The sequence below is a fragment of the Cydia pomonella genome, chromosome 4, assembly GCF_033807575.1.
Source record: "Cydia pomonella isolate Wapato2018A chromosome 4, ilCydPomo1, whole genome shotgun sequence".
NCBI classification, from domain to species: Eukaryota; Metazoa; Arthropoda; class Insecta; order Lepidoptera; family Tortricidae; genus Cydia; species Cydia pomonella.
In genome coordinates this window covers 23,832,370-23,856,174 of record NC_084706.1, presented here as the reverse complement: position 1 = coordinate 23,856,174, position 23,805 = coordinate 23,832,370, and the positions used below count along the sequence as shown (strand labels likewise).

At 35.2% G+C, this 23,805-nt stretch overlaps 1 protein-coding gene across 1 annotated transcript; it reads left to right on the top strand.

Moving 5' to 3' along the window:
* Positions 1–7,126: 7,126 nt before the first annotated feature.
* On the top strand, positions 7,127–22,596 carry LOC133517306 (acyl-CoA Delta-9 desaturase-like). Its single transcript, XM_061850556.1, has 4 exons — positions 7,127–8,084; positions 14,966–15,096; positions 15,787–15,992; positions 21,566–22,596. Exons 1-4 carry the CDS (start codon positions 7,862–7,864, stop codon positions 22,071–22,073), a joined length of 1,068 nt encoding a protein of 355 aa, XP_061706540.1. The 5' UTR covers positions 7,127–7,861; the 3' UTR covers positions 22,074–22,596.
* Positions 22,597–23,805: the final 1,209 nt, after the last annotated feature.

Sequence of the window (23,805 nt, the reverse complement as noted above, 5' to 3'; positions counted from 1 at the left end):
CTAGTCTAGAACCTTTCTAGAATAAAATCTAAATGTCAAAAAATACGGTATATATATACATTGAATTATCAATTTCATCATTAATAACATAACAAAAAATAATTCATTCTTTACAATCACACTTAATCCCACGGTGTTTCATCATTCATGTAGTCTTGTGTGCTATAATAGGCTTTAGAGATAAGCTTACGTTTTACATAATTTTTAAATTAGATATCCCAATGGTTTACAGCAAATGGTATGATGTTAAACGTAGAAAAAACCAACATACTGCATTTTCAACTTCATAATACTTACCAGTTGAACATCATGCTAAAGAATACCAGCGTACCTCAGGTTGATACGGCAAAATATTTAGCCTTCACTATAGATTCCGGACTAACATGGTCCTCTCACATTGACCTCTTATGTGTCTCGAGACTTGCAGAGTTTGTCATTCAAAAATGTTAAAAAGGCATACTATGGATATTTCCATGCTTTACTAATCCAAGGTGATTGGTTGACTGGTAGAGAATGCCTTAAGGCATTAAGTCCGCCATTTGTACCTTCATGTATTGTGCAATAAAGATTAAATAAATAAATAAGGTGTCGACTTATGGGCCACCGCGGCCGATCGAGACAGGGCCTTTAGGATGCAGAAACGAGCTGTTCGAATTATAATGAAAAAGGCGTACGACATTCCCGCTAAGGATCTGTTTAAGGAGTCGAAGATTATCACCTTGCCTAACGTATATATACTAAACGACTGCAAATATGTGAGAGCAAACCTGAACACATACACCACTCACTCCAGTACCCGTCGAAGTAATTTTTTTATCGTGCCGCGTTGCAGATTCGCAAAGACTCGAGGGTCGCTTGGCGTCATGGGTACAAAATTATATAACTCACTAACAGTCGAGTTAAAACTAGTACGAAGCGATATCACGTTTGCAAATCATCTAAAAACGTTACTAACAAATCTTGCTTGCAAATGTATACTATTGACGAATTTGTCGAGACGTGTAGCGACCCGAAATAAAATTATAAATTTTAAACTAAACCTGTTTTTCTTGTATAGTCAGCATCAAAAGTAGCTGATCAAGTAACGCTTCATAAGTATCTACCATTCTGTAACAGCTTAACAAAAAGTGATGTATTTAATATAGATCAACTAAGACTGTAAAAGACATACTTTTGAACGCGAATTTAAGAAATTAATCTATATTTGGAAAAGTTATCCTGAATATCAGATACTTTTGGCGCGTTGTTTCATCCGCTACATTTGATGCTGACTGTACCTAATACTTAGAAAATAATACTTGCAGACATTAAAAAATCCTATGTATGTACCTGTTAAACGCCTATTTAACTTATGTGCCTACTTTTCTGTAAAGAAATTGTTTTATGTACCAACCTAATTTTGACAAGTAAAATACTATGTTTTATGAATAAAAATCTGAATCTGAATAGTGTTGTGTTCCTGCTGGTAAGTAAGGTAGCCAGAGCTCAAGCAGGGGAGGGAGGGGTGTTAGAGTTGGCAACGCGAATGTTACTCCTCTGGAGTTTCAGGCGTACATAGGCTACGGAGACTGCTTACCATCAGGCAGGCCGTATGCTTGTTTGCCTCCGACGTAGTATAAAAAAATGTCTTACATTTAACTTAGATAATTCTTCTATCGTATGGAATAAAATCCGTTTATAAAATAATAAAAACTAAAACTTTTAGGCCTTCTCCTTTAGCTTACCCGTTTTAGGCCTCCCTCCCCTAAGTTTAACATAATTTAGCAACAAAGTTTATATGGGGATGCGATGACATGAAATTTTTATTATTTATTTACGTGTTTGAATGGATACCGTTCGTCAACCAGCCAACGGAGCGGCAGCTGATGTTCACAGGGCTTATACATCTCCTTTAACCACTTTGGTCATGAAAAAGAGACCTGGTGTGTTTAAATAAGTAATAGATGCTTCCGTCTGGCTTCTGCGTTACTGATTATCAGCTGACAGTCTTTCCGCCACGATGCAGCCGGATGATGGTAGGTATTATTTATTCACAATAGCATTTAAACTATTATCTGATAATTCCAATCGGGATGCGGTGACTACTTTTTCGTGTTTAGGTAGCTGCCGTTCCTCAACCCAACAACGGAGCGGCACCTGACGTTCACGAGGGTTCATTACGCAACTCCTAACATTACTTAAACACTATAGGTACGAGTTATCATCCGGGATACACATTGGTCATAGAAATCGTCCATACAAAAAAAAAATGTTTTTCCACTTCTAAATATTTTCCATTCTCCATTGAAGGTCGATGTTGCTTTACGACCGTAGGAAGCACCCTAAGATACTCTACACGTGACCTCCATGTGGTACTAAAAGAGCAACAACTTGACAGCTGCACTGTTCCTTCTGAATCTCGCAGCGCACACTGCAAAGAGAAACCGAAAACTTCAAAGATAATCATGAATGCGAAACGAGGCAATTTAAAAGCCCCGCCGACAAACGATGTTGGACCTTCTGTCCGCATCTGCCAACTCAATATAGAAGATATAAGCCGATCTAAATCTGATTTTTTAAGTAAAATTATTAATGATCTTGACATTGACGTAGTTCTACTACAAGAGACACATACTGCAGATGAAATACAACTCACCCGTAGAGGAGAGCTCGCTGGATACAACTTAGTAGCAGCCACATACCATGCTAAGTACGGTACCGCAACGTACGTCCACCATTCAATATCACAGTCCACTGCTTTCATCTCCAATAATATAGACCAAGAGAACATCGCCGTGACCTCAATCGAAGTAGGCGAAATTAAAATCTGCAACATCTACAAACCACCAAAGAGTCGATGGCCAAAACCAGCGCTACCAGAACTTCAACATCCCTCCGTGTATATGGGAGACTTTAACAGTCATCATACCTCCTGGGGCTACAAGGATATTGACGAGAATGGCAAATATAATCACGGAGTGGGTGGACAAAACAAACGCATATCTCGTCCACGATAACAAAAGTAGAGGCTCGTTCAAGTCAGCCCGATGGGACAAGAACTACAACCCTGACCTAGTATTTACCTCTAAAGATGAGAACGGTCTCCCAGTTCCAGCGAACCATTGTCCTTGAAATTGGCTTAAAAATTCCTCTAGTTCAATCATACCCAGGCCCACGATGTAATTTTCACTAAGCCGACTGGAAGCAATATGCTGAAAAACTAGATGAGAGAATTAGATTGGAATACTGTGCCCCCGTGTGGATGAACAGTGCACATGTGGCCAGTGTGGATGTTGAGCTTAACAGTACAATCAGAATAATCACGGGCTGCACCTCGCCAAGGCCTTTTTATTGGCTGCCGTTCCTTAGTAACATCGCACCACCGGACATCCGGAGACAGAAATGCCTAATACGAGAAGTCACAAAAAATTCTGGTAATTCTTCACTGCCGATACATAAGGACCTGAGCAGTCTTCAAAACACCCGACTCAAGTCTCGAAACACACCGGCCAAAATCTTTCACACCCACAACCCATCACATCAGGACAACCAAGCGTGGATGAGAGAATGGAAAGCTCAGCACAGTGTAAACAACACCATTTTTGAGTTGAACCCAGGGAAACGGCCTCAAGGGTTCACGGAAGCCGAGAAATATGGTCCAGACTTAACCGCCTCAGAACTAGCTTCGGTAACTGTGCGTACCTCTGGCACAAGTGGGGGTGGAGCGAGTCTGCGGCGTGCGAATGCGGACACTCAGAGCAGACGTGCACATGGTATTCGAGTGCCCCGTCACGAAATATAACGGACCAGCTGAGGATTTTAAACACCTGACAAAAGATGCAAGTATTTATCTACAGAAATGTAAAAAAAATTATATGTATGTAACCAGTGTGTAAACGCCATACGATAAATAAATAAATTCTCCATGATTTTATTTGGATATTATTGACACAATGAAAAACTAGGTTAATAGCTTCAGCTCCTTTTTTTTAATGCAAAACAAAAAAAAATTATTTAAGGCTAAACCTATAAACCTAGAATATATTATGCTGAAGCGATAGACATCAAAATCAAACTGATTTGTGATTTAGTTAGTGGAAAACGTTTTCTCCCGAAATTGAATTTTATAGAAAAAATACTGTTATTTCGCTAGAATCGCAAAGATTATTTTTCCCTTTTTAAGAAAATGATAACCAAGCCATAATCGCACGAAAAAATAATTTAATAATCTAATAAAAATCTTAACTGGTTACGTTTATGAGAGACACTATGTACAGTCATCAAAAGTCACAGAAAACGTGGCCAAGTTTATCGTAAGACCTCCTTATTTTTATAGTTACGTTACTTTCGAAATCGTTAACCATTTTTTGGGGCTTGCTCTTCGTTTGTTACGCAAATTAGGTACGAACCTACGAACGTCACAATGCGCCATTGCTGAGAAATCCTATTTAGAGCCGAGCATATATAAGCCGACGGACAAATTTCTCAAGTTCTTAGCGGAATTCACAGACCTACCTATTTCGGTGAGTGAAATTAAAAATAACGAGGATGTTGTTTAAGCGTAAATTTAAGGCGATTTTAACGCCTATCCTAATGGACTATTTTATACGGGGATGTTCAACTTTTATTGCGAGCAAGACTTCAGAGGAAAGGGGAACTGAGCTTCTCTTCCGATTTGGGAATTTTACGTAAATATATCCGTTGCGCTAACGAGAACGGCTCCTAAACTTCTAGCATTTAAACAAACCAAAATATCAGAAAAAACAAAAGAGTCAGACACAGATATCGATAATTTAAATCTGTGTTAAAAAAATATTCTTCTAGGGTCAAAAACCACAGAGGAAACAGTCAAGTACGTGTGTATGGAGAAATAACCACTCCACTTGCCTTTTATCGTTTATAAATGTAAAAAAAATCCTGCCAAAAATTTGAACAATTTTATACCTACCTAATAATTAGTTTTTTTAATATTGTAAAAACAAATTAAAAATTAAAGTGAATTAAAAGTAACTAATGATAATAATAAAGTAAATAATTATTTGTCATTTTTACACATGCGTTTTCCTATGAAAAAAAAAATTGTTCGTCTATGTTCGCCTGTGGCGCCGGCCTCTTGAGGAAATTTGTCATCCACTCTTCTCTGTTCCTAGCCAGTCTTCTCCAAGTTGAACCACCTATCTACCTAGTTTTGGCATAAATTGTAACACACAGTCAATTGTTCCTAGAGACCATTCTTTTAAAGTAATTTTATTAATATACATAATTTGTTAAATCTTACTTAATTAAAACAAAAGTGTCAAAACACATTTCATTAAATACATAAAATCCTTACATATGAAATAAAATAGAACACAATAAAACAATACATAAAAAAAACCTTACAAACTAATCGTTATCCAATCCTAGTGCAGCTGAGGTATTGTTCCTAAGACACTAGCTGCATTCCCTCTTTGCTGCGCTAACCTAAGTCCGTTAAGTTTTAAAGTTATTTAATTAAGTTTTATATATTTATGTCCTTAAAGGACAAAGTAACGAATAAAAAATGCCTAATTTTGTCTCATGTCTTTTAAAAAGCAAGTGAATAGGGCAAATTTACCCACCATTTTTTGTAAAAATATGACATTGTTGTTCTGAATAGTTGTATTCAACTGACCTATACTAGTACAGATTTCAATGCATTCCTTGTCAGTATACAGATCTCAGGAAGCTGCAGACGTTTTGTGAGAAGACCCAGATATTAGGTTCACTGAAACCAATATACTTAATAAGAAAAAATGACCCATTTTATTGAAAATACGGGCCCAAGTGTAACAAAGTATGTACCGTATTAGACGCCTAAATTTAACCTGTTTGTAACACCATATTCCAGAATAAAAAAGTCATTTTGCTAAAGCTTATGTACCGAAAAGATGAAACTCCTGAATAATACTGAATATGTTTCCTGTAATCTACAAAAAATTACGCAACTTTTGAGTCCTATTGAGTTCCTGAATTCAAAATTTCGTGTTCCATGGGACACCCTTGAATAATGAAAAGAGGACACCCGACCACATGCACAAGAAACAAAGTGAATAGTTAAAAAAATAGGAAATGTAGATAAATAATTAAAAGTGTTTTTTTTTTTTACTTCACAGACATTTTTTCCATAAACATTATTTCCCGCGCTACGGTCTACGGCGTATCAATAATGCTACACCTTACGAATATACAGTTAAATAAATTATTATTTATTATTACTATTATATATTACTTAAACAAAAAAAAGTTCAATTACTAAATAATACGATAATTAGTATGACATATTTTAGACATGTTTTGTAACTCCACAAATAAAAAATAAAAAAATATTCATACCTAGTTTGACGAAAACTTGGCAATGTATTAAATGCAATACAATTATTTTACTGAACCGGTGAGCTCCATCTTGGGCCCTGTCTTCACTTTCCATCAGGTGTGACTAGAGCCAATCGCCGATCAGTTTTTAATAATAATAAAAAAAAAAACTGAGTTCTTGGCAACGTATCTAATATATAATACATAACAGTTGTCATGTAAAGATTCTGTGTATTAAATTAAAAAGATCTGTACATATATAGTACTTAAAAATTATATTACAATAGGCATTATATCAATGACAGTTTTGATGAAATCACAATATAACAAAAGAAACGTAGAATAAAAATTACATTATAATATATAATATTATATCAAATGTATAATAGTTTTTTTTATAATTATATTAAGCATTACACACCCATAAATAATGATATATTTTTATTTGAATACAAGCTATTATTATTAAATGATAATCACTACAAAATATGGAACAATAAATTATACATAAGCTTAAAATAATAACACAAACTATAAATAAAGTTAAAATAAAGTTCTTTTTTATTTATTAACATCATAAATTATAAAAAAAAATACCTATAAAATATTTTAGTACGTTTTGAAAATTGTTCTTAATTTCATTGTTTATCGGCTGGTAGAACCCTAAAGTCTAGATTTTTAAATTATTTTTCCCATAATCTATAAATAAATACGCAAATTTACGTAAGTTTCAAGATTTAGTCAAATACTCGTATTATACAGTCTTATAGTACATTGTGCAACGACCCCCTCGTAAGTGAAATTTTGGATACAAGGGTGGAATTAAAGACCCGTGTTTGCAATATTCTTACCCCCGGAGTTACACACAATGTTTTTCATCACACTTGGGAAGAAAAAACTAAATTTTAGGCGAAATAATTCTTAAATACCGTTTTAAAAAAAAGCTATAACTCCCTAGGGAGTTCAGCACACCTGCATGATATAAGATCTTTTTCGAGCAAGTGTGATGAAAAATACTTTTTCATCATTAGTTGTGCTGTACATTTTATGGCTTGTAACTCTACTTTCACCGATTTCTCCGAGAACTACACTTCATAAACATCTAATATTACTTGTTTATTTATGATTGACATGAAAATGATTTGAAGATCAGTCTGGCCTAGTGGGTAGTGACCCTGTCTATGAAGCCGATGGTTCTGGGTTCAAATCCCGGTAAGGCATTTATTTGTGTGATGAGCACAGATATTTATTCCTGAGTTATGGATGTTTTCTATGTATTTAGGTATTTGTATATTATATACATATATCGTTGTCTGAGTCTTCTTGGCTTACCGTGGGACTTAGTCAATTTGTGTAAGAATGTCCCTATAATATTTATTTATTTATTATTTATTTCTTGTGATATAAAAAGCTGTTTGTAGATGCGTTACATGCCACTCATGCATTTTGACGTGTCGGTGTACGATTCAGTCATCTTGGCTAGATCAAAACCATAAAATGATGAAGGGTCTTTTTTGTTAAAGATAATTTTAACTGACGACTTCAAAGAATGGCCCCTCAAGATACGGACGCGAATGCTGTCCTGTTCGAGGATGACGCGGAGACAGAGGACGTAGGCCTGGCGAAGATGCCGGTCCAGCAAGCCGGGGCCCAAAAGTGGGAGACCAATTACGAATGGCATATAATCGTCTTCCTCCCGCTGGTCTATACAGCCGGGCTGTATGGAGGCTACCTGTTCCTGGTTTCGGCGACATGGCAAACGAAGATATTTAGTAAGATTTAAATATCTATACTCCGTCTTAGCTTACTCTGCACCTACTTTACTAACGACGAAGTTCCACACTCCATCTTATAGACCGAGCGTTAGCGAAGGTCTCCATTTCAGCTCGGGCAGAAATGCGTTCGTATGTCCAGATGTCACAATTTTATGAGCTATTTTTTTTATCATTTCAGATTTTGGAAACTTATCGAAGTACTACAGTTCCAAGTTATGCTCACGAAATCTACCGGGTGTAGCCTGTAACATGATCAAATAACTTAAACATAGAATATACTTCTCGCACGATGTAGATGATGACGAATTTTGTTTTTAAAAATTATGACTTCCTAATTTTCATACAAATTAAATATTATTTTCAATGTACACCAGTGTGATTGACGTTGTAGTCTACAAGTTCAAATTGTAGAGATAGAGATAATACTCATAAAAATAGAAATACTACTCCTAAAATAGAGATACTACTCATAAAAATAGAGATACTACTCCTAAAAATAGAGAGACTACTTCTAAAAATAGAGATACTACTCCTAAAATAGAGATACTACTCCTAAAATATAGATACTACTCATAAAAATAGAGATACTACTCCTAAAATAGAGATACTACTCATAAAATAGAGACACTACTTCTAAAAATAGAGATACTACTCCTAAAATAGAGATACTACTCCTAAAATAGAGATACTACTCATAAAAATAGAGATACTACTCCTAAAATAGAGAGACTACTCCTAAAATAGAGATACAACTCCTAAAATAGAGATACTACTCATAAAAATAGAGATACTACTCATAAAATAGAGAGACTATTCCTAAAATAGAGATACAACTCCTAAAATAGAGATACTACTCTTAAAAATAGAGATACTACTCCTAAAATAGAGAGACTATTCCTAAAATAGAGACACTACTCCTAAAATAGAGAGACTACTTCTAAAAATAGAGATACTACTCCTAAAATAGAGATACTACTCCTAAAATAGAGATACTACTCCTAAAATAGAGATACTACTCATAAAAATAGAGATACTACTCCTAAAATAGAGAGACTACTTCTAAAAATAGAGATACTACTCCTAAAATAGAGATACTACTCCTAAAATAGAGATACTTTTCATAAAAATAGAGATACTACTCCTAAAATAGAGAGACTATTCCTAAAATAGAGATACTACTCCTAAAATAGAGAGACTACTTCTGAAAATAGAGATACTACTCCTAAAATAGAGATACTACTCCTAAAATAGAGATACTACTCATAAAAATAGAGATACTACTCCTAAAATAGAGAGACTATTCCTAAAATAGAGATACTACTCCTAAAATAGAGATACTACTCCTAAAATAGAGATACTACTCCTAAAATAGAGAGACTATTCCTAAAATAGAGATACTACTCCTAAAATAGAGATACTACTCCTAAAATAGAGATACTACTCCTAAAATAGAGAGACTATTCCTAAAATAGAGACACTACTCCTAAAATAGAGAGACTACTTCTAAAAATAGAGATACTACTCCTAAAATAGAGATACTACTCCTAAAATAGAGATACTACTCCTAAAATAGAGATACTACTCATAAAAATAGAGATACTACTCCTAAAATAGAGAGACTACTTCTAAAAATAGAGATACTACTCCTAAAATAGAGATACTACTCCTAAAATAGAGATACTTTTCATAAAAATAGAGATACTACTCCTAAAATAGAGAGACTATTCCTAAAATAGAGATACTACTCCTAAAATAGAGAGACTACTTCTGAAAATAGAGATACTACTCCTAAAATAGAGATACTACTCCTAAAATAGAGATACTACTCATAAAAATAGAGATACTACTCCTAAAATAGAGAGACTATTCCTAAAATAGAGATACTACTCCTAAAATAGAGATACTACTCCTAAAATAGAGATACTACTCCTAAAATAGAGAGACTATTCCTAAAATAGAGATACTACTCCTAAAATAGAGAGACTACTTCTAAAAATAGAGATACTACTCCTAAAATAGAGATACTACTCCTAAAATAGAGATACTACTCATAAAAATAGAGATACTACTCCTAAAATAGAGAGACTATTCCTAAAATAGAGATACTACTCCTAAAATAGAGATACTACTCCTAAAATAGAGATACTACTCATAAAAATAGAGATACTACTCCTAAAAATAGAGATACTACTCCTAAAAATAGAGATACTACTCATAAAAATAGAGATACTACTCATAAAAATAGAGATACTACTCCTAAAATAGAGAGACTATTCCTAAAATAGAGATACTACTCCTAAAATAGAGAGACTACTTCTAAAAATAGAGATACTACTCCTAAAATAGAGATACTACTCCTAAAATAGAGATACTACTCCTAAAATAGAGATACTACTCATAAAAATAGAGATACTACTCCTAAAATAGAGAGACTACTTCTAAAAATAGAGATACTACTCCTAAAATAGAGATACTACTCCTAAAATAGAGATACTACTCATAAAAATAGAGATACTACTCCTAAAATAGAGAGACTATTCCTAAAATAGAGATACTACTCCTAAAATAGAGAGACTACTTCTAAAAATAGAGATACTACTCCTAAAATAGAGATACTACTCCTAAAATAGAGATACTACTCATAAAAATAGAGATACTACTCCTAAAATAGAGAGACTATTCCTAAAATAGAGATACTACTCCTAAAATAGAGATACTACTCCTAAAATAGAGATACTACTCATAAAAATAGAGATACTACTCCTAAAAATAGAGATACTACTCCTAAAAATAGAGATACTACTCATAAAAATAGAGATACTACTCCTAAAATAGAGAGACTATTCCTAAAATAGAGATACTACTCATAAAAATAGAGATACTACTCCTAAAATAGAGAGACTATTCCTAAAATAGAGATACTACTCCTAAAATAGAGATACTACTCCTAAAATAGAGATACTACTCATAAAAATAGAGATACTACTCCTAAAAATAGAGATACTACTCCTAAAAATAGAGATACTACTCATAAAAATAGAGATACTACTCATAAAAATAGAGATACTACTCATAAAAATAGTGATACTACCCCTAAAAATACTTGTGATACCTCATTGGATTTGGAATGATATCTAAAATAAAAACCGGTCAAGTGCGAGTCGGACTCGCCCACCGAGGGTTCCATAGTTTTTAGTCATTTGTTGTTATAGCAGCAACAGAAATACATCATCTGTGACAATTTCAACTGTCTGACTATCACGGTTCATGAGATACAGCCTAGTGACAGATGGACAGACAGACGGACAGCGGAGTTTTAGTAAAAGGGTCCCGTTTTACCCTTTGGGTACGGAACCCTAAATATGTATTTGAAGCGTTTATTAGCACACAAAAAAAATCTAAAGTTGTACATAAAAAAGGCGGAAAAAATAAGACATTTCCTTTTTCGCCAATATCTCAAAAGTTTTTAATATTTAAGAAATCTGAATAGAATATTATTAAAGAAGAGGATCTCTATTATTTATACTTTTTATTCAACGCTAGGGCGCGCGGTGTAAAATGCAAGTATGTCACATCAAATATTTTATTAAAGGTATCCAATATCCAAGGCTTGTCAATTAAAGAATTGGAAGAATTTATGGTTTAAGAACTTTATTCTCAAAAAGAATTTACAAAATTTGCTTACTACTACTATATTTATATAATATATCTTAGGAGTAACATTAAAATTACATGCAGACAATTTAATAGTACATTGTGCAACGAGGGGGGTAAGTGATATTTTGGAAGCGAGGGTGATAATTAAAGACCCGAGGTTGCAATATTCTTACCCCCGGAGTTACACACAATGTTTTTCATCACACTTGCGAAGAAAAAACTAAATTTTAAGCGAAATAATTCCTTAATACGGTGACATTTCAAACATTCGTCGGCCATATTGTCTTTCTTTGACAGGTTAGGTATCGAAGGCACAGACCTATTCGGCATTCAGCCACGATTGAAAATTATGAAAAAATATTTTAAACTGCTGTTAAATTAATCAATTTTTTTTTTATACATAAACAAACATATTAAATTATTAGCGGCAGTATTTTTAAAGTTAAACTCATTTACACTATGTGGTTTCTATGAATTCGTGACATAATATAAAAAAAGTTATAACACCCTAGGAAACAATATAGGCCTTTGTCCTTCAGTACACCTGCTTGAAATAAGATCTTTTTCAAGCAAGTGTGATGAAAAATAAATAATCATTACAAAACATTTGTTTAGTTACAAAGTGGGTAGAAATACGTTACTAGCCAGCTCGGATAACTTAACTCGTGCAAGTAACTATGGTGCATTCCAAGCTAAGAAGCTTGGTAAGAACCAAGCGCATGTGAGTTTATGCCATCAAGTATAAGTGTGACTTTCGATTAAGCGCGGTTATTATTATTATATGCTGTATCTTTAGTTATTTTAATAAAAGTAAACAAACAATCTATACATTCTCGGGTAGTTATAACATTTATTGGTTAACCAACCAAATACAAAACCGCCTGGATCTCTCACTGAACAACCTGACTTTAACCTACATTATTTTTGATCATATAACGTTTTCATCAACCCTCAACTGGCTTCGGGAGCATTTGATGGGTAAGGGCACTTCTACACGTCAACATGGAATTTACATACAAGCAAAAACAAGCACATCAACAACTTTATTATAAAATACAATTCATTGAAAATATTAATGTAAAATAAAGTATTATTTTTTAAAGAAAAAGTAAGTAAAATATTATTATTACTTAGAGATGTATAAAGTCTCTAGATGTCGAATTACAAAAAAAAACTAAAATAATAATAATAAAAAACACAAACAGATACAAAAATAAATTCTAAAATTATTTAGAGGTGTAAATACTATACATCCGGAATATTGTTATAGATCTTGATTGCCATAGAAAAAATGCTATTTTTATAAAATGTCAATTAAGTTTGATGCGTATTTATGAGTTTGTACTCGTTTCTCAAGTTGCGGTGGAATCTATCGTTTCTTTGATATTTATAAATTAAGGTTATTTTTTACAAACATAGCAACTTCTTTGATATATGTACAAGGTAGTGGTAAAATCTTATATTTATAAAAAGAGGCTTACAAACAGGAGTCTCTTTGAGATGCCCCACAGAGCGCTCTTACACATCGTTTCTGCATCTTAAAAACTTTTAACCAGTCGGTAGAATTTCCCCAAAAAATTATACCGTACGTGATGCTAGACTGAACGTAACCAAAATATGTCATTAGTCCAGCTTTTTTTGATGCATTATGTATCAGCCTACGTATTGGAAAAACAAACTTTGCAAGGTTTGGAGCATAGTTCGGTTATATGACATTGCCAATTACAATTACTGTCAAGTATGAGTCCAAGAAATTTAGTCTACTCTGACTCAGTAATTGCGTCTGTTTTATGCGATATGTTCATTGCCAAACCTGGCCTACGGCTCGTATGAAATTGAATAAAGTGAGTTTTAGACAAATTTATGCCTAATTCATTGTTAGCCATCCAAGTAATGATATCATTAAGAGTCCTATTAATTTCATATTCTTTTGTTGTGCTTGAACATCTTATTAAAGCACTACTGTCATCTGCAAAAAGTACTACTTGATTGTTCTTGTGATGTGGGAGATCGTTTATATAAAATAGGAACAAGAGCGGGCCAAGAATACTGCCTTGAGGTTCGCCTCTTGGATTAGGTCTGTATGCAGATCTTCTAGTTTCAATGGTACTGCTTTTGGAACAGTAGTAATTAATCTCAGTATATTGGAACCTATTCGAGAGATAACTTGTTATCCACTCGAGAGCCTGCCCACCGTAATGGTCGAGTTTATCAAGCAATATGGCATCGTTAACGCAGTCGAAAGCTTTAGACATATCGGTGAATATCGAGGATACGTGTATTCGTTTGTCTATGCATTCATGAATAGTTTTCAGGAGTTGAAATACAGCAAGATTTGTTGACCTATTTCTTCGAACACGCTTCTTAGTAGGTGGTATTTGTCAGAGTATTTGATTATTCTGTTATACATAAGTTGCGTCTTGGAATAAACTTATAAGTGTGCTATAAATCAAAATAAAAGTTATTTTTAAAAGTCGCTGAACAAATGTTGGTCAGTTTGAGGAGTACAGCCTACTGTTTAATTTATTGCTCGTGTTACAGGCCAGACCCGGTATAGCTAACAGAGCCACTAGTTATTATTTATTATTTTACTCATCTTCACCATCAAACCATTTTGACATACATATAATCACGCTTATTTCCCGGAGGGGTAGGCAGAGATCACGGATTTCCACTTGCTACGATCCTGACATACCTCTTTCGCTTCCTTCACTTTCATAACATTCCTCATACACGCTCGTCGATTTAGAGTGCTCTTGACCTGGCCTTCTTCAGGATTTCCCCGATTTGATCAGAGAAAGTCCGCCGAGGTCTACCCCTTCCAGCTCCCTCTTCTACTTTACCATTTTGAGCCCTTCGAAAAGGTTTAAACATTTTGAAACAATAAAAAAGTTTTTTTTTATTGGTATAAACACTGAATCTATGCGAATTAAAAAAAGTGCATATGACATTTTTATCTCTAAATACGACCCGGAATATACTGTTAAAATCTTTCCGTTTCCTCGCGGGCACCGTGTATATGAAAAATGCATCTCTTCAAGCGGCTATCGAGCTTCTTTCATGAAAATCATCCCACAGAAAAAATGCAAGACGAGCATGTCGTCATTAAAGGTCAATATCTCATCCACAAAGACAAGACATCTAGCTTGAGTTTAAATACCTTGGTGATGACTTGATGAGGCAGTACGTTAAGAACGTTTTAATCGTATTTAATTTCACAGCCATCTTCTTGTACGTGACGTCGATCATAAGCATCACAGCGGGAGCCCACCGGCTCTGGAGTCACAAGGCCTACAAGGCTAAATGGCCTCTTCAACTTATCCTAATGTTCTTTCACACTAGTGCTCTCCAGGTAAGAATTATGAAATAGTATTTTTCTACTCGAGCACTGTTATTTGTCGATTAAATGACTGCCAGTGAGATCGAAATCATCGAAAAAATCTGGTGCCCGAGGTCCCAGCGGGGCCCGGCGTCCCTGTCTGTAGGATCCTAAAAGCAGTGTTCTTAGGAGTAGCAACTGTTTTTATTTTTATTTACTCTTTGCCGTAAACTCTACGATGCAGCCACAGATACAGGTTTCTTAATAAAGACCGTTAGCGAATCCTTTCTGAATATATTATAGGGAGGTTATTATATGGATGTAGTTAAATTAACGTGTCAAACACGAGTTATCTCTTTGTCACATCCAAATTGTTGTTGGTGGTTTAGGTACACACAATTAATTCCGATTTTAGCGTTACGTTGTCAACACTTATAGCTACCAAATCAGTCTTTTTTATTGATGTTTGTAAGAGCCAAGCTCTTCTCAGAGGAGCTTGGCTCTTACAGACTTATCGAATCTTTTTGGCTAAACCCAAAAAGTGCACGTCTCGTATTTTGTGACCAAAATTGAAGCTCATCTCAAAGGCGCTTAATCTTTCCCTGTCTTGCTTAAAATGCCTCGTTTGATGATTGGCTTCCAAGTAACGCTAATCCAGAATATCCAGATGAGAGTTATTATATACTGTTTTCTGATGATTTAGCTTTTCATTTTTGTTTTAAGTACTCGGTGATAAACTGGGTGCGCGACCACCGCATGCACCACAAGTACGTGGACACGGACGCCGACCCGCACAACGCCACACGAGGGTTGTTCTTCTCCCACGTCGGTTGGGTGATGATGGGTAAACACCCGGAGTTCGAGCGCAAGAGCAAGGGGTTGGACCTAAGCGACGTCGAGTCGAATTCTATACTGCGGTTTCAGCAAAAGTGAGTAATAAAGAATTTGTCTTTCTCACGAACCTTTTATATCGTCGGGTAGATATTGGAGTTTCAGCACCAGAGCAAGGGGATTTTAGCGATTTCAAAGCTAATCCCGAAGGCCTTGGCTCTTTTGTGGTGCGTGTGCCGCGACTGCTGCAGGGGACCATCGAATGCGCCGACTTCTGGCCGAAAGGTGTCGTGTTTCGGAGGTTCAGGGCAAACTGCCGAATCCGACACAAGAGCAACCTATTCAACGGAACCACGCCGTTTTGTCGCCTAAATAGTGATTAGTTGTAATTTTATAAAATGTATATATGTATACCTATATGTTAGTCTGTAAGGTATTTGCAGTATGGGCCTTGTTGCCTGAATCAAATTTAAAAGAAATAAATAGTCACCAGTCTGTCTCATGCGCCGTTTTTGTTTTATCTTCTTGCTTGTCGCTGGCTCATGATGAAAAAACACCCAGCATTAAATAAATAAATATTATAGGATATTACGAGGGTCATGCCAAAAGACGAAAAAAAAAATACTTTCTAGATCGACTTCTTAATAACAGCGTCAAATTTATTTTCGACTCCGTAAATATGACCACATATCTGCATTATCGCTATCGACTTAACTGGCTCCCTGTTCGTGAACGTAGGTAGTTGCGAATTCTGTGCACACTATACTCTGTTTTATTCGATTCGACTGCACCCGACTATCTCAGATCCAAATCATATTTTATAACTGCCTGAACAGGTTGCACCCTTCGCGAGTCCCGTAGTCTCAAGCTTACTGTTCCTTGTCATCGTACTGGTTTTGTCTCTAACTCCGTCACCGTTCAGGCGATCCGGCTTTAGAATGATCTCCCACTCAACATCAGACAGGCTCAAACCAAGCTCACGTTTAAGCATGTTACGCAAGCACTTTTTCGACAAGCTCGTGGTCATAATATTTTTTGCACTGGGTACATAAATAAAAAAATTAACTTTATTCAATCAAAATCAAGCATTAATAAAATAATGACAAATTCATATCCGCAACGCAGGCTTCGTCAGGACTCAGGAGGGTACAACCATAAATCAGCAACAGGCGTCGTCATTGCACACAAACAATAAAGCTATCCGCAACAGGCTTCGTCATTTTTAATACACAATCATTTCATTCAATAAGGACTACCCCGAATCACATAAACCCTCACTCCTCTGTTGCGTAGGAAGTGTTCCAGCTTCAAGTATATGTCAGAAAGGTGTTGTTTACGGGCTTAACGATCTTATTAAAATCATAGAGTCCTAATATATAATACAATACAAATCCTCTTTATTGCACAACCTCAGAATACATGAAAACAAATTATAAGTAAAAAACTTCTTTTAAAATAACATTTTATTTAAATGCGCTATAAAGAATAAAATATTTTTTTCCTTTGAAATTTTTACTGTCAACTTAAAACGTCATTACTTAATTTATATGATATAAAATATTGTCGCGAGATATAAATACTCGTCTTTCGTATGCAAATTAAAAACAGTCAGATCATGTTATTTATTTTACTTGTTTATCTACAAAGGTAAATCCCGCGACAAGCTTTAAATCATATAAATTGTGTAAGTAATAACGTTACAAGTTGGTAATAAAGATATTAAATCATTTTTTTTGTGAATTTAAATAAGAGGTTGTTTTTAAAGAAGTTTTACTTTTAAGTTACCTCTGGCCAGCTTTCTCAGTCTGTTCATCTCATTCAACGCATCATTGTCGCAAGGTCGTTTGCCGGATTGCGAATAGTCTAGCTCCTCAATAGACCTTCTAATGTTTTTCACCACACCAATTGGTAAAGGCCCTCTTGATTGTTCAAAAACTAATGCCTGAAATGAAACTAACACATGTGCAGCTAAGTAATCAGATGCAAATTTTGGGTTGTTTTCTTATGTTAGCTGGTAGAACAGCGATTGATAAAAAACATAGATGTCGAACTAGCTCTGCAAAATGACCCCACACACACATTGTGCTGAAGCGGGCGGGGCGTCATCTTTGTGCCGCAGAGTCATAGTAAGAAGTATTCAAATTATATCTTTAACGAAAGAAATATGCCTTATTGTGCGGATAAATGATGTGCTAGTCGTTCCAACAAACACTGGAAAAAATATGGGATTACTTTTCACGTATAGTTTAGCTAGGATCATATTATTTTGATTTATCTTGATCACAACAGGCTTTATATGGGGATGGTGTTATGCATTTTAAACAACCATTGATATTAAGACACTTTCATTTTTAATTTGTTCAGGTTGTTATTTTAATATTTTAAATTTGTGATACTGTGTACTTTCTTACTTAGTCCCGGTATCTCGCTGCTATTTATAACTTTTCGTTAAGTTCGCGGACGGCTGGACCGATTTGGCTAATTTTGGTATTGGAATATTTCTAGGTCCAGGGAAGGTTTGGACGGTGAAAAAATATGGAAAAAATGCGAGAAAAATAGTAAAAACAATAATGCTATTTTCCTCAAACTTCTATGTTGACATGACTTACTTCAAATTAGGTCCGGAAATACTACATATCAGGTGCGATGAGTGAATATGATATGTAAAGAAATTTCATACAGCTTGACACACCTAGGCCTGTAAGGCAACCATCTTTTGTTTTTAAACGTCAAATTATGGCACATCTTGGCATTCAACCAAAAAAACCTATAAGCAAAATTCTGCCATTATGTTTTTTTTTTTGGGTTTGTTAAATATTATTGCAGAGGTTCAAAGGGGAACAAAAATTTCATTATTTTTGCGTTACGACGCACGGTTTAGGAGATACAGCCCCATAAAGTTTTTTTTTTCAGTCATGCAGAAATCTTTATAGGGCTGTATCTCCTAAACCGTGCGTCGTAGAGTAAAAATAATCAAATTTTCGTTCCCCTTTCAATAACCTGAAAGTAATAATAACAATCATCATCATCATCCTATTTTTTTTTTTAAGTATTTCATTGCAAGTTTGAGAAAAGTACTATACAAATCTCGGCGAGAAACGGGGTTGCCGGCCGCGTCGTCCCCTATGCGACCTCGGTACGCTCGGCCATCTATATCTACATACAAACTGTTCCTATGCTATGACGACGTGTTCAATACGAATTTCTGCATGTTTGCTCTGATCCAGATGAAAATCGATATCTGAGGATCCTAGAGGACCTTTGTAATGAATATGAGGTCAAAATAAAACAAACGCCCGCCATCTTGGATATCTGCATTTTGGCTCTGATCGAGATGAAAATCGATATCTAAGGATCCGAACGACCCTTAATTATGATTCTGAGGTCAAATTTGGCAACGACGCCCGACATCTTAAATTTCTCCGTGTTTGCTTTTATATGATGAATGATGAATGATGATCATGATAAGAGCAAAAATGGAGATATTCAAGATGTCGGACGTTTCATTCAAAATGGAGGGCGCTTTTACCAAATATGACTTCAGAAGCATAATGAAGGGCCGCTTGGATCCTCAGATATAGATTTTCACCTTGATCGGATGAAAAATTCTAAAATTCAAACCGCGGCAATTTTTTTTAAGTTTTATCCTAAATTCGTAAATAAAAGGCCTCTCGGATCCTCAGATATCGGTTTTCATCTTGATTGTATGTGTGTGTGTGTGACATGTGTATTTTTCCAATTTCGACCTATCAAATTTACATTAATTTATATCTGACATATTTCTGTGCCACCTAAACGTCGCAGGTGCCCTATAAGATGAACGACACAATGTATTAATAGGGTTGTTTCCAATTTTTTGAAACGCTTGTATTATGATCTATATTAACTAAAAGTTGCCCTAAAATTCAACTTTTATACTAAAAACAGCTTTAAATATGTTAAATTAACAAAATATATTTTGACAGATGCTTTCGCGCCCAAAACGCTCTTTGAAAATTGTGTGATGTCACAGTTTACGGTTTGACACATAACTACATACACACGTAGAAGATACGAACTGTCAACTGACATTTGTCATTTGTTGTTTATCGCCTAACTGTCAACAGTTGCCGAGAGTTGTGACGTCATCAGAATCTTCAAAGACGTTTCGAGTTTGGTAACGTGACGTATGCCAAAAGATATTTTAAATTCAATATTTACAAAAATATGGCCATTACAGGTCCCCTAAAAGTAGTTTAACATGTTCTTATAATCCAAAAGAATTTATTGGGATACAATACTGCCCTAAGATTTGTAGATATAAACACGTGCGATAAACGTACAAATAATAAGCCTTTAAAATAAAATAATATATTATCATACAAAAATATTGCATTTAAAACTAGTCTATATTGTATGAAACCGTCTACCTAGAGCTGGTTCCCATTGGCATGTATTTTCAAGTAACAACGCTACAGCCAATCACAGCGCCTCATTTTATAACAGACCAATCGTAGTTCGGGTGGTTTAAATTGGCTAATCATGGTCAAATGAAGTTTCGTCAAAGAAAACAAGACCTGAACTTTGACGAGTTGCAATTGGTCCGTTATTAAGTAGTATTGCGTGTTTTAATAGTGGGGCCACTTTTACGCTGATATTTTGTTTGACGTTAGTCTTCTATGTTTTTTTCGTTCGCTGGGTAGAATTGACTTTTAAATTATGACTTTGAATGATAATTTGTTTATAATGTTCATTTGGATTTGATTTGGTTTGATTTTTTTGGTATGTCATAGTTAGTACTTCCTCGCGTTTGTGTGGTGAGAAATTTTGTGTTTCGCTCGCTACGCTCGTGGTTCGATTTTCGAATCTTTCGTTTCCTCGGGTATCAATATTAGCACGAGCAGTTAAATAGCAACTTTGGCCCCTTGTAAAACAAATAACCACGGGCAACTAATACTCATCGACACATTTCTAACGACCCCAAACACAATTAGATTGCGTTGTTTTATCACTGAGTTCCTATGGCTACATCCTGTCTTCATCATCAGATGAGCTCGATGGTACCATAATATTCCATTGACACCGTACTTACATAATGTATGTAAATTTTCAGCTTCATCGGAAACCAGGAAGTGGGTCATTATTTTGATACAAGTTTTTATCGTTGACTGTACTTTTTTTCCCCATAGGCAACTAATATTCATTGAAACAATTCTAACAACCCCAAACACAGTTACGTTGCGTTGTTTTATGACCGAGTTCCTATGGCTACATCCTGTCTTCATCATCTGATCAGCTCGATGGTACCATAATATTGCATTGTTACCGTACTTACATGTGTATACATTTTTAGCTTCATCAAAAACCAGGAAGTGGTGCAAATTTATCTTGCAAAATTTGACCCGTGCATACATAAGTACATTGCAAGTTAAATAAAGGCTTGTAAAAATTATGAAATACATGGAAATGTATGTAATATTTTTAAGGCAGAGGTAACATCGCTAAGATGAACTGCAATATCTAAAATACACTGATTTCTTCGTGTTTACGCGGGCGACGTACACATTCATCATAAGTCGATGAATCTCAAACCCGATTCATGTGAAATAGGCATGTCATGAAGTCACAGATTTATATAAGTAACTACTTCTTTCAACCCTGTGGTTTCAATAAAGTCTCCAAATTGTTCCAGGTATTACGTAATCCTGGTCACGATTATCTGCTTCATCCTCCCCACTGTTATCCCAGTCTACTTGTGGAACGAGACCTGGATGAACGCCATCTTAGTGCCCGGGTTGTTCCACCGCGTCTGCGTATACAACGCCGTTGGACTAGTCAACTCCGTTCTGCACAAATGGGGGTACAAGCCCTACGACAAGAATATGGCGGCTACACAAATTAGTTTAGTCAATTATGTTTTATTTGGAGAAAACGCCCATAACTACCATCACGCTTTTCCGTGGGATTATAGGACTTCAGAACTCAGTGCAAGCACGACGTTTAGTTTGACTACGGCGTTTATAAATTTATTTGCAAGAATCGGCTGGGCTTATGACTTAAAGACTATCTCTGATGACATTATCCGGAAGCGTGTTATGCGTACTGGAGATGGCTCTCACCAAATTTGGGGGTGGGGCGACAAGGACCAGTGTAAAGAAGAGATGAATGCAGCTGAAATAATATACCCTAAGCATGATTAATAAATAAGACTACTCTTAACTTGTTGATTAATTTCTACTTAAACGTTTCTAGATAGTTTATGCAATTTTGTTTTACATGTAGATTGAGGAGATGTAAGTGGTTCAGCCAAATCTGAAAAAAAGCTTCCTGAGCAGAACTGTTTTTCTGGATAGGCTTTTGAATTACAACTTCGGCATGATCAAGATGTAGTGGAATAAAAATAAAAATATTTATATTATTTATTATTTTTCGGTACCCGAGCAATAAATACAGGTAGATTTTACTCTAAATGTGGAGTAGCAAAATGTATTGAATAAATAAATATTATAGATTAATCTTCCATAAATCAAGGAGCCCCAAAATAGGTAAACTCAACTTGCACTGACTGACCTCCAACCCAATAGGGAATCCAGAGTATATAGTACTCTCTCCAGCAGGAAGCGGAGGTGAGTAGTAGGCTAAGGACTGAAGAGTGGTTGTTTAACTTGGACTTGTTCGGTAAATTTTCACCTCTAGGTAATATATGTTGTTGCTTATAGAATAATACATATATGTATGTTGAAAATAAAAGATAAAGATATTTGATTGAGTTGAGATAAAGGTGTTTATACTACTTACATAATTTCAATGGTACAAAACCAACAGGCATGTAAGTTTTATCTGACCCCCGTACTAAGTAGTAAGAACTGTATCACGGTTGGTCAGGATTCACCGTCCTTACATATAATTTTCAACACGTACCAATCAATTTACACGTAACATGTTGTGCAGTTTATTACATTTTTTTATTTGTATTCCAAGATAACTTAATATTTAACATGACGACAAGGTAAACAAAGGATGAATAGTGAACAATTTCTTAGCATCTGGACTGCGGCCGTTGCCGGGCCGTCTAAGAAATAAACAAGTAGTATATACGCAAAGACTTAAGATTATTTTTGTTAGACATTAATAGTTACCTATAATGATAATGTATAAAGCACGCGTACAACTAATATGTATTATGTGTGTATGTGTGTGAAGTCATCTCTTCTTCTAGAGGCAGAAAAGTCTGGAATATGTTTATGCTGTTTTGTCAATAGTTGTTTAATAAAGAGTTGTCTTACCGTTAGTACTAAGTTGTCTCGATACAGAGACAACCACCAGGTTGGATAACGAAATTTATTAAATGTTATAACCTTAAGCACTGTACGTTGAGATGATGAAAGATAAAATATAGTCTGTCAAGCAAAGTATGTCAGTAGTAATACGGAAGGTAGAGGTAAGGAAATAAATCTCCATGTACCAAAAAGTGTCATCAAAAAACCTTAAATAGGTGGCGCTACAATACCTAGTGACCTAGAATACTTGAACAAAAAAATCAAATCATAGACAGCGCACTTCACTGCGTCAATAGCGCCTAGGTTCTTAGCTACTCTAGCGCTACTCTGGAGAGATTTGGAACTATTATTTATAGCTAACAGCTGGACACTTTTGCAACAGTTCTACCATAAGAGATGGCACTCCTCTTAATTCCACACTCCATAAGTAGTAATGTACAGGATAGTGAAGTAGGGCAACACTCAAAAAGCACTATTGCGTTGGTATTCCGCTAAGAGAAGCAGCAATGTACATCGATATCGATACAAAACATACTATTACCATAACCTCAAATTTTACAAATATTTACGATCAACGAGTGTGATTGTATATTGTAGGCACCTTGCTTATATATTGTTAGTTAATGGTGACAGCAGAAATTTCTCTTGAAAT